At 40.4% G+C, this 13038-nt stretch overlaps 1 protein-coding gene across 9 annotated transcripts in view; it reads left to right on the forward strand.

The window, feature by feature from the left end:
- The window catches only part of tns1b (tensin 1b), a 198673-nt gene that overhangs the window by 102995 nt on the left and 82640 nt on the right, over window positions 1-13038 (forward strand). For all 9 annotated transcript variants that reach the window (XM_046053606.1, XM_046053607.1, XM_046053610.1 and 6 more), the window contains one exon: window positions 3120-3158. In XM_046053606.1, coding sequence (XP_045909562.1) covers window positions 3120-3158 — 39 coding nt within the window. The remainder of the gene's footprint in view (window positions 1-3119; window positions 3159-13038) is intronic.

Raw genomic sequence — 13038 nt, forward strand, 5'->3', positions numbered from 1 at the left:
GAAGGCCTCTGAGGGAAGAACGGCATGTTGTTGTGCACGAAGTGATAGGGATGGTTGAGCAGGAGGGGGGTTTGGGGGAAAGGAGGGTGTTCTTGGAGGGTTAGAATAACTTGTGATGGAGGTGATTTGAGCCAGATGGAGATACAGTATCCTGTCAACTCCAGACACTCTCCACCATGCCAGACAAAATTCTCAAAAACAGAGACGCATTCCACTGAGATGCCATCATTCAAGTAGGCTGTTGATGCATAGGACGACGTGTTGGGCAACTGTGACAGCAGTCACCAAGGTACATTTTGTTCCCATGAAATAAGTAAACAGATTCTTCCTTTGACCTCACTTTTGCAAAAAAAAGTGGCAGCACTTTCCTATTTAACATCTCAGAAGCTTGACTGTGAGAGTGTTTTGGAAGTATGCTGGTGGATGGCTTAAATTTAGGCATAGCCTCTTTTCATATCAGTGCATCAGCTGCTTCTACTGCTAAAAGGGACTAAAACATGTAATCTGATAAAGGCTGATGAAGGTCATTTCCTGTTTAGAGTTAACATTCCTGTATTTCAGATGGGATAACAGCTATAAAAGAGACTAAGAGTCTTTAATGACCCGAGGTGACTCACATATCCTCAACTTTGTGAATCTAATCAGCCATTCTAACATCGAAATGGCAGTCATCCAGTGGGCCATTTAGTTCCACTGCTTGTGGGTAGTCCAAAATACTACACCCCAAAAGTACAGTAGATTTTCCATCCAATTAATTAATTAATGTCTTAACCCCACTGGCTGTTTGGGACTTTGTTAGTCTACAATTACTTGATTGGGGTTGGAATTAGAGCTTGACCAATAAATTAGCTGGGCCAGTGTGTAGGGCAATAATAGCTTATTGCATATATATTCATATCTGCGTGCACTGTATGTAGGCTGATAAGTAACAAAACATTGCAGTACAGAGATGGCAAAAATATGTTAATGCCAATTTAGAAACAGCATCCTGCTCGGTACATATCCTGGTCAGAAACTAATTAAAGGGTTCTTGTCAAAAACATTTTCTTATATATATTTTTTTTGTGGGCAGACGGGGAATGTGCTTGCCTCAACAGTAACGCAGAGCAGACCCCGACAGAGCAGAATGGTTGTGTTCATGCAATGAAACAATTAGTCTTGGATAAGGAGAGTGGCAGAGCAGTGGCTAAGATGAAAGGTGCTTTTAGAGGTCAACAGTTGGGATAACCCAGAGGCCTAATCTTTCAACGCTTAAACAGACACAGTTCTGTGATAGTTATAAAAGGATGGAGGCTACAAACAAGTGAAAAGTCTGGTGGAATCATAAGGCTGTCCCGTTCTATCGTTTGCTGTTATCTACAGAGGACGTGGTTGTGTACATCTGTAATTGGTGAAAATTAAGTTTGTAGGGATTTTTTTTAAAAACATGTGCAGCATTAGAAAAATGATGGTGAAACAGGAACAGAGGGACAGAACACAGACATGCACAGGAAGGAAGCATCAGTGGTGACATCCTGTTTGTCTTCATCCTCATCAAGCGGTCATCTTTTTCTGGGAGCACTTCATTTAAATCTTCTGTTTGAGGCCATTATCATTATACTCTTCCTGTTTATCAGCCTCAGTCCTAATTCTCTTGCTCCAAACTCACAGAGTCATCATGGAAACTGTCAGATGGTAATCGGATTAGCTTGGGCACTTGACAGATCATGAGGTCTGTTGGCGCAATCCCACCACTGACCAACTTATGCTGATACTTCACGCAAACATACCACTTTTTTTTAAATTTTTTTTACAGCATCAGATTAGAGAGATGAACAATTACATTTTTTAATCAGATTATTGCTGTGCTAACACTCCCATCATTACCTTGTCCTTTAAACCTGATAGCATTGCTGAGTTCTCTAGGCATTATTGTTGTTGTTATACTTGCCCATTGCCAATTCTAAGTATTCTGTCCTTTCTGATGGAAATGTTGCATACAATACACTAAACAGTAAACAGCTTCATACAGTAAACAGCTTAGTTTAAAGCTGCATTCATTGTTTTTTTGGCCATTTGGGGGCAGCACGATAATACTGACATATCCCCCTTATAAAGTTGATAATGGCAAACAGTCACTTATTTTTACATGTAGTTGATAATAGCACTATGTTCACCAGCTAGTCGCTAATTTTGTCTGTCTGTTGTTTAGTGCTGAGCAGGTAGAGTACAGTAGGTTTATCAGAGTTTTACTGATAACAGCTGCCTGCTGCTCCTGGAAATGGAGCTGATGAGAATGGCGAGACCAAACTGAAACAGTAAAGGTTTGGGCTGTAAAACATGTCACTAAGGCTACGTTCAGACTGCAGGCCAATGTGACCCAAATCCAAAAATTTTGCTCATATTTGACTCATATCTGATCTTTTTATGACAGTGTGAACAGGCCAAGTCGCATGGAATCTGATCTTTTCCCGTTCAAATTTGGGCTACTTTCATATGTGGTCTAAATCCGATACAGGTCTGGAGTCTGGACACTGAGGTCGGTCACTCTAGAGCAGCTGTTCCCCCGCCAGACGGAGCTGCGGTGAACGAAAAAGCTCCACAAAAGCCATATTTAAACATGTGGCTCTCTTTCTTCTCAACCTTTCTATCATCTGATCACAAATTCCCTTTCTTCAACCTGAAATCTCTTAGTTGCATGCTACTTGTCCGTGAGGACACAGTGGAGAGCGAGAGAGAGAGAGAGACAGAGACAGATAGTGAGTTGTTTAATTGTTTCGCAGCTTCGTAGAGTTGAAGGTAACTACATAGTGGGGTAATAATTCTCTGTGGGTTTGCCACTACGAGTGACCCCTTTGTACATAAAACATTTCTTTATTGTTATTGTGAAAATATTGATCAGTGTATCCTTACGTCTAATGAAGCCTTCCCGTCTATTCTGGTTTGCATCTGTATGTGGCTATGGAATATAACACAGGTGGCATGTTAAAGCTTTTAGTTGCACTTTCAAGATATGAAGCCATAAAGCCTAACCTAAATGCCATAAATGCAGGAGTGTTACAGGATTCAGTACCGTTCTTGAAATAACATGACTGCAAATAAGCAACAATGTGACTGACCAGTTCTTTTTTTGTTTTTAGGTGTCTTCATCTTGTGTTCCAGCGGCAAACTATGAGCTGGTAAGTAAAGCATTTAATTTTGTTTTAGTAATTGCTTCCATGCTGTACGTGCTCAACAGGCATTATTGGGTTCTTCCTGGTGCAGAACAGGGTTGGAAAGTAACAGTCTTTATCAGCTACACTAACATAGGCAGTTACTGTTGTAGATAATGAACCTTTATCTGGAGCCCCTGAGACAAACTTGTGATTTGGGACTATATAAATAAGCCAGACTTGTCTTGACTTAACCTTTGTTTGGCGGTTGTTCTGTTAAAAAAAAATGGTTTTATGTTTTGAATGTCTTGGTTGGAGACAAAATACATCAAGATAAGTCAAGTCATGTTTATTAATACAGCACATATTGAAGTTATAAAATGATGTACAGTGGTAAAAGCCAAAGAACATTAAAATATGACTTAAATAATAAAACATAGTAAAAACGTAAGTGGCAAAACACAAATACAACCAGAACAATGACAGAACAACTAAATAAAACAGACAGCAGGGCAAACTTCAGGTGGACACAAATTTAATGGATGCCGGGAAGCACAGCCTCTGATTTATTATCGTTGAGCTGCACGAAATTGAGTGCCAGGCCGTTTTTGATGGCCTCAAGGCACCTGCTGAGGCAGTTTTTGTCTCATGGGTAGAGATGCTCATAAGTCTTTGAGCAAGAGTCCAAGTCAAGTCTCAAGTCTTTGAGCTAGAGACCAAGTCAAGTCTATAATGAATGTTGTATCACCTGCTGCATTCAATCCAGGCTGCTTATAAAACTTCACGGCTATAAGAGATTCTTTAACTAACCTGTTTTTCACTTACAGAGCACAACCATGTAATGTGCAATCCTATTAGTGACAGCCTATTAACTACTCTAAGGCCCTATTGACACAAAGAATTACGATCTCTATTCAAAACGAAAAACGGGGTCGGCAGTGTTTTCAAACTTCTCCGTTTCATGCCTTCGTTTTTGCTGTTTTAGTCTGGACGGGTGGTGCAAATGTAGCAAAAGGTCTGACACGAAAATACAGTAGTGTGGATGGGGCCTAAGACAAAACCCCCTGCAGACTCTCAAACACAATGTAACGTTAACTAAATAAAACTGTAACGTTACATGATCAGCAATAAACCTGAAACTTGTTTTTCACACAGCACAACCATGCAATATACAATGCAATCACTGACCGCTTATAAACTACTGTAAGTCAACACCTTCCCAAGACTCTCAAATCCAGTGTAACGTTAACTAAATAAAACTATAACATTACATCATCAACAATAAATGATTACATTAGTCAACCACCACAAGTCTGGCAAGCAAACAAACGCTCATTCATCTTTTCATAACATAGTCCGAGTGAAGCTCTCGTAGGTCGTAGCTAAAGCCAGAAGCAAGCTAACATTAGATGGCCAATGCTGAGTTAAACATGTTTACTAACCTCAGGTTACTAACCTATTATTTTCTTTGTTTCGGTCTTGTTGTATGAAGTTTTAAAGCCAAAGTTATGATGAATGGCTCAGCAGCTTCCGGTGTTTGTTGTCCTCTCTCACGTGCGCAGCTGATACTACGTGTTACGTAGGCAGGTTATAGGTAACGCAGGGAGGGGAATAACAGCAAGCTCATCAGACGTTTCCTAAAAACAAACATTGTTCACAAGTCCCGCACCTCAAGTCTGAGTCCAGGCTGAAGTCTATTGAGGACGAGTCTCAAGTCGAGTCTGAAGTCACTGTGTGTGCGACTTAAGTTGGGTATGTAGAGCTGGGTATCATCTGCGTAGCAGTCGTAGGAGATGTTATATTCCTGTAAGATTCTACCCAGGGGAAGCAAGTAGATAAAGAAGAGGATGGGACCGAGAATGGACCCTTGTGGGACTCCACTGGAGAGATTGCGGGAGCAAAGATGAAATGGTCTTGGCTAACTGAGAAAGTTGAATTGGCAAGATAGGAAGAGAAGATATTCAGTACTGCACCCTTATTACCCAGCATGTTGAAGGCGTCACTGAGGTCAATGAGGTTGCAAACGCCGCAGCTTCCTTAGTCGACAGCTGATGCTGTGCCATGGCTGGTCTTGAAACTTGACCAACAAATGTCCATAACGTTATTTTGAAATTGAAAGGAGTGGGATTGAGTAAAAGAACCAGAGGACAAAGAGCTGTCAATGATGGCGAGGAGGATTCCATGAGTAAAGAAGATGATGACATCAAGGGGGCAGGTGGTCAACTTCATCTTCAAGACTGTCTCTCAGAGAGAAGCTAGAGAGATGGGTTTGTCCTAAATCCAGGACAATTGAGGCATGGGTGGGGGTTGATATGTTGGATTTCATGAGAAGTACTGTTGGAGAAGAACCTTGAGAAGTCACTCTGAAAGCGATCCAACTAATCTGAGATTAGAAGGGGGCCGTGTAGAAAAGAACTTAGAATTGAGGTGGTTCTTAGTAATGAGGTCAGAGAGATGTTTCTTCCTCGAGGCTTGTATTGCATGTTGATAGGTTCATAGTGGTTTCTTAGTATTTCACCTTAAATTTCTAATTTATTTTGTTTTCACCTGCACTCTGCTTTCTTGCAGTTCCTCCTTAAGTTTCTGGTGAGGTCATTTAGCCAAGTTTGGGATTTGGGCTATATTACTTTAAGTAGAGCTGGTGTAATTAAACCAGGATAACAGTTCCTCTGTGCTTAGTGGGGGATGGGACACCTCAGGTATGCAGGTGTTAGAAAGAACGCTGAGAACAGACAGACAGTGAAATGAGAAAAGCAAATAAAAAGTTGTGTCCTTGAATCTGAAAATATCATTATATCTTTTTGTGTTTAAAATAACATTGAACAAAGTGGTAGGAAGTATGAAGTAATTTTGCAAGGGTAATAAAAATATGCTTGTTCTGTTGCCTTTTTTGGTATTGGCATTAGAAACAGTGTTAGACTTGGAGATTATTCGCTCACTCTCTTTCTCATATGTTGTGTGTTTTAAATGGACCAAAGCAAATATCCCCTGCACTTTTCTGCGCTCACAAAGAAAATATTTCTCGAAATGACTTGCTTTTCTTTAATAAAAGCTGTAGTAGGAACATGTTATTATCCTCTGCAGATGCTTTCACGCTAGATGCTTTCTACATGAAGACATCTGTTTAAGATGTTCAACCGCATGGGCTAAGCTTTCTGGGCATTTTTAAAGGGCGGCTCATGACCTGAGTTGTTTGGTATCTGAAATTCACACCTCTGAACATAGTGCAAGAATTCACCACACTACCTGTTGGCCTCATTATGACAAACATTTATTTCACTAACTTAACCTGTAGTCTGTTAATGTCTGACCATTTGTTCTGATGTCAGTCAACTTCAAGTTTCTAGAAAATTCTAGACTTGACACTTGAGTATGACTGAGGAACCTTCATAAGCATACACAATCCTAGTCTGACAGTATGCGGGAAAATACTTACAGCTCAGATGGTCTTTTATCCCAACAGAAATTTAATTTTTAATTAATATTTATATTATTTTTTTATGAATATTTGTAGTAAACCGTCCGCTCTAATCAGGCTTTAGAAGGCTTTTAATGGGTCTATTGTTTTGATTTCTTGTCCTGTGTGTGATCTGATGGCAATGGAGATTAATAAAGCTTTCTAATCTAAAAAAAACTATACTATAACTATACCACACTACTACTATAGTATTTTGCGCTTGATACCGTTAGCAACAGTGTTGGGCAAGCTACTTGGAAAATGTAGTGAGCCAAGCTACTAGCTACTCTACATTAAATGAAGTTTCACTACACAGAAGCTCCCCCCGGTGAAATGTAAATGCTCCGTACTTGTATAGCGCCTTTCTAGTCTTTTCGACCACTCAAAGCACTTTTACACTACATCTGCATTCACCATTCACACACATTCAGCTGCCAGAGGCAATTCGGGGTTCAGTATCTTGCCCAAGGACACTTCGACATGCAGCCTGGAGGAGCCGAGGATTGAACCACCGACCTTCCAAATTAATGGGCAACCCGCTCTACCTCCTGAGTCACAGCCGCCCCAATGTAGCAAGCTAAGCTACAGAAACGTGGCAAAAGTAGCTTATTTTCATCTCAGCTACTTTTAAATTTTTTATATTTTATAGTTAGGTCATATATATATATATATATATATATACACACAGTATAGGCCTAGTTTATATTGAACTAACTTCATTCCCCAGTAGCAATAGAAGAAAGACTACAAACCTGCTCCTAAACATTCATGGCAATGAGAGAGAGAGAGATCTCATCTCACGGAAACAAGTTTCTGCCACTACATATCAAAGTTTCCTTCTCAGTAGAGGAAGAGGTGTCCAGGCTGGACCCTGATCCTTCTCACAAGAGGTGTTACAACAACTATCACAATAGAAAGTGAAGGACGAAAGCCAATTCTGGGTCGGTTTGTGTATTTGAGGTCTCTCCATGACTCAAACACCTTTCTGATGTTGACGCATGTTTTTGCTCAGACGCCGATCTGATTCTTATTTGGCCTGACGGGCTTCAGCCCATTAAACATCTTGTGTTTGTCAGTTTGTGTTGGCCGGGAGCCGATTGTTTTTTTGGCAGACGCCATTTCATTAGCTGCGGTGTTGTTGCTGTGTGTATTGCAGCATTCAGAGTTCAGAACATGTAGCTAAGAAACCCAGCCCAGATACAATCCATTCACAAATAGATATTTAAAAAGTGATTAACTGATAAGTGATTTCATTAAAAAAACTACATATTGCCCCTTTAATACAACAATAAAAGCCTGAAGGAAATGGAAGCCACTGGGCATTTCTCTCCATTTTATGTCCTTTTTCCTTGTCTTGCCAACAGGAGTCTCCAAGGAGTCTTTGTTCACGCACTGCTGATTGCTCTCATAAAAGCTGACGAGCTGAGGTGTAAATCATGTGTTGATGTACCTTTACCACCAAGGAGAGTGAAGAGAAACTGATAAAGCTGTGTGCGACAATGGCTTTCAAGGCAAACAATGGTCAAGCTTTCTGGTAGCCTAAAAATACAGCCAGATGGACCATGTGAAGTAGTGGCAGTAGATATGGTCTGGACACAGGTTGCTTTATGCACCTGAGTTAGGGTGGGGAGCTGCTGTGCTGTACTCAATTTACATTAAAGACGCATAGAAGAGTGAATCATTCTACTTGCGTATACAGTTACGTGTCACCCTTCAGCCATGTTAGTGAGAGGAAGCGGATGATGCTGTTTGTGTGTGGACGTGCGGGCACGCATGCCTGCGAGCGTTCCCAGGAGCAGTACTCCAGCGTGAGGTGGGTGTCAGCTCTCCTCAGCCCCTTGTTTGGTGAATTCCTTCACTCGCTTCCAGAGACCAACATGATTTACTGCCCCACTCAGGTGCAGACTGATTGCAACATCGAACATATGTTAACTTAGTCAGAGGAAAGTGGTTACTTTGTTTTTTGAGTATCCAGACATTCCACAGAGGCGAAAAATATACAGCTTTTAGTATCAGATAATAATGTTCCATTCTGAATGAAATGAAAATCAAATATTTCCATGCAGCTGTTTCTCAGCAGAAAAATAAGCCCTGCTTTTTGATTTCGTAAATGTAACTTAAAAGTATGACATTTCTACATTTTTGACATTATCATGATTCAGATTTAATTTTCCAGTTCTTTGTATTTGGAAGCAAGAAGGAGGGCGTAGCCTTACTTAACAAAATAAATTACTTACTTGTTTCAAACGACAGAAGAGTAAAGATTGCAAAACTTTGAAAATCTCAGAATTACTGTACCGCTCACTCTACAACATATTATTTTGTCCCAGACTGAAGTGAATGATACATGCAAAGCGTCCCTGTGTGTGTGTGTCCACTGGTTCACAGTTCCCCGTTGCACTCTCTCTGGCTCATCTTCAAGGTGCTCAAACTATAAACATCTTTTTTTTTGGCTTTGATAAAATCCAACATGGTTGACTAAACAATCTCACCGCAAGGACCATTTAGTGTGTGTAATGGGGCTTTAGATCATATCGTACACACTTGTAGACATAGACTGTAGATGTGTAAATGTCTAGAAAATTCAAAAAAGGGGGAATTCCTCTGATTTTACACTTGGGGACTTGAGAAAAAAGTTGTATATCTTTGTAGCTTCAGAGGGAGCTGTGCGAAGGGGCTGCATCTCAAGGGGATATCCACCAACGAACTGAATACTACAAGTTTGAAAATCTGGGGGTAGACCTCTGTGGCCTGCTCCTCGTTTCTGCTTGAGGCCGGCACCTTGAGATCTCTGACCAAACTGTCGATGGTGGAGTTGCATTTAAGTTTCTTATTTTTTAAAAGAGAAGTTGACCAAAGTGGTAGTAAGGAATAGGAATGAGGATTGCAATCTTACATCGGTGGAGGACTCTTTCTAGCTCTTTTGTGTAGTTTAAAAAAAATATAATCGTGAGTATAAAAATATTTTTGAGCATGTTTGCTTAAAATCAAACATGTTTGAAGACTGTCCTATGAATCTGGTGCTCCTAACAAAAAGGTCAGGCCATGTCTTGAAACTGCTTTGACACAAGCTTGGATTCACAAAGTCGTCTGACAGTAGGGCTGGGCGATATGGCCAGAAATGTTATCACGATTGAAACATTACACATCATTTGATATCGATAATTATCATGATATATTAAAAATCATTATTTCTTTCAAGTTTAAAGGCTGATTTTTGCTCCTGAGTGAAAATTTAAGAAACCAGATGGATAAGTATGTGGTTAAACTTTTCTTTATGGTCAGAATGTGACCAACACTCGATGCCAAACAGTGGTTCACTTAACAAATCTGAGGTAGAACATTCAAAACTATTATGATAAAATCATTTTCAACAAATATGATTAGTAAATCTTTTTTCAGTCCCCTTTCGTCAACAATATTAAAATTTAAATATGAATTTTATGGACAAATTTTTCATTCAAATGAATTTAATCAAAAATTCAGTTACGATATATTGAACATTTATTATATTGTCATTGAGGAAAATTATATTGTGATAATTATCATTATTGTTTTATTGCCCAGGCCTATCTGACAGGCAACTGCCATGAATTTTGTATGAGTCAACTGCATGTTCGAGTAAATAGAATAACTATGAAATTCATTGCCTCTTAATCCTGATTTAAATATCCAGTCTACAGAGTATATTTGGAATGAAACAGCCCAATGTCGGAAGGTGATGCCAACTGGCAGCCCCTTTATTGTAACTGATGATGTGTGTTTGGACGATCCCATCCAACGGTCATGATGACAGAAGTGACCACCCCCAACCAGACCCCCGCACTGGGTGCTGGGACAATTCCTCAGATGTGCCCTCATGTCCAGCCAGCTCTGCCAGGAATAGGTTTTATTGTGCACAAACACAAAGCTTGGATGAGGGAATGGAGGGAGAGGGAGAGAGAGATTTGGGAGTCTGGTGAGGTAGACACGTGCCCCCCAGAAACACACATAAAGAATGAATGCACTCACAAGCAAAGATATGCACACACGATCATGAACACCTACGTCATCCAGCTCCTTTTTTTTATGGGCCTTGTGTAGTGGGGGAACAGGGCCAGGACATTACTGAGTAATGAGTAACTGCAGGGCAAAGATGGTCTAGATGTGGTCCAATTAGTGCTCTGTTTAGAACCACTCATGTTTCCCTGATGTGCCCTGTATTACGTTGTATATACAAGCACCAACCAGGCATCCTGTAACGAAATACAGTATGATCTCAGTTCCCCGGGAGAAAAAAAGGTTAATATTGAAGTAAGAGCCAGACGTCTCGCGTTAGTATTTCTTTTCAACATCATCTGAATACTGCTAGCTTTTCCTGAACATCCGTTTCAAATGGAGGTGTGTCTGAAACATAGTCGGAAAGTTGCTTTGATGCATTTTTTCTATTTTGTGACGCATGATAAATAATAAAGCTTAACTCATGTGAATGATCAAGTAATCAATCACATAAATTGTGAACACACTTTGCAACTCATGCGGTTAAACATAACTGGGCCTCTCAGTTTACATTGCTGAATTACAAGTAAACAGTGGCTTGTAAAGTGCAATTTTATGAGGTCATCCCACCAAGTTAGGTGTTGCCGTTAACAGAGTCAAAACAATTACAGTCCCATTCTCTATGACCTATTATCATAATGGAATAGTCTGCACGCTAAGCTCTAATTTTCCCTCCCCAGTGTTCTTACCAGTGTTAGAAAGTACAGAATGAAGAAACATCAGATCAGACTGTGGTCACCCTCAGCCTGGTTAGTTTTGTCAGGCTTTCCAAACTTGAGTAATTGCTGGTTATCGGATGCAAACATCCTCCTCCTTATACCCGTCAACCCTTGCTTTTTTATTTGCCTGTTAGTTCAGTTAGTTTTCATGGGAGAGGGCTGAGACATTTCACACTTTGAGATCTGTGAGGGCGGGTTCACGCCTAGAGGTCCAGTTCCTGAATCGAAACAATGCGAGGATAATACATTGTTTCAGCCCAAATATTCAGGAGGCATCTAGTTTCAACATGAGTCCAGATTCGTCTCTGGCTAGTCGCCTTTTTGGTAGCACTAGCAGATCACCAGTCATCAAAACAGCACGAAAAAAAAAGTTTTCCCACCAATGAAAGGAGACAGAATAGTACTCTGGTTCCAGTTCACTTGGCAGCGGTCAGAGAGAGTCCCTTCAAGGCGGACCAGAGAGTGGCTGTTTGGTCCCCACCAGAGTTCGACGTTCAACCCAAATGAACCGCACCAAAGGGGGTGAACGCTTCAGTGTTCGGTTCAGCCAGACTAAACAAGGAACCCGCCTGGAGACTCTATAGTGCCACCCAAGGTTCAGTAATACCTTTCTGATCTAAAGAGACTTGTTTTCCTGACAAAGACCTTTCATGGCTGCAAATAATGACTGTTGTCTCTCATTTACAAAGGCGGAGTAGTTTGACGTTGTTACGGAAAAAACGAATTCTAGGTAGGACTGTTTGGGTGGTTTGCTTTACAAAAATGTGAGTCTGACACAGCGGAGCAATGTTTCCTAGCACCCTTGTTTAATTGTTTGCAATTGGCAGTGAGCGTTCTGCGGGCTGTTTATGTGCCCTGGGCGCACAAAGTTGAAAAAATTCAAATCTGAGCAGGAAAGCGCCTGACATCTTTCGAAAACCTGCAAAACGCTATCTGTCTGATCGGGACCTTGGTCAGTAGGTCCACCTCTTTGGTCCTGACTGAAATATCTCAACAAAAACTGGATGCATTGACATGAAATTCGGTTCACACATTCGTGTCACCCAAAGGATGAATTGTAATAATGTTTGTGCTCCCATATCTTTTCATTCTGTGCCGTCATCAGGTCAGAGTTTTTATATTTCTAGTACTTGACCAAATACCTGCAAAATAAATGCCTGATTACTTTTTGTTTGGTGTTAATTAGCAAATGTTAGCACTCTATCCAACTAAGATGGTGAACGAGGGAAACATTATACCTGCTGAACGTCAGCATGTTAGCATTGTCATTGTGAGCTTATTAGCCTTTTGATTTTAGCATTTAGCTCAAAGCGCCGTGCGTTTTGTAGGTTGTACTTCAGTATGGATGCGGACAGCTGCAGACTTGTAAATAGATGCTTATAACAGATAAAGTTTGCGTGCTGCACTAAAATATGGCAGTGGCACATCGGCAGAGGATGAAATTTACATTGCACCCCCGTGGTCACGCCGATGCTGCAAGAATTGATTTTTAAATCTAAATCTAACAGGATCTTAACAGACAGATTGACAGACAGTCTTATGAATCATTTTATAATTTTGGAAACACTGACATAACAAAGAAATGAAATAAAGAAGTGTAGTGATAAAGTACAGTAGTCTAGATAAGGCTTGCACAATTCCTTTTTACTTTTTGTCTAGGTTATTTAATGATGTGTCGGTGTTATTACCATAT

The sequence above is a fragment of the Micropterus dolomieu genome, linkage group LG07 (genome assembly GCF_021292245.1).
Source record: "Micropterus dolomieu isolate WLL.071019.BEF.003 ecotype Adirondacks linkage group LG07, ASM2129224v1, whole genome shotgun sequence".
NCBI classification, from domain to species: domain Eukaryota; kingdom Metazoa; phylum Chordata; class Actinopteri; order Centrarchiformes; family Centrarchidae; genus Micropterus; species Micropterus dolomieu.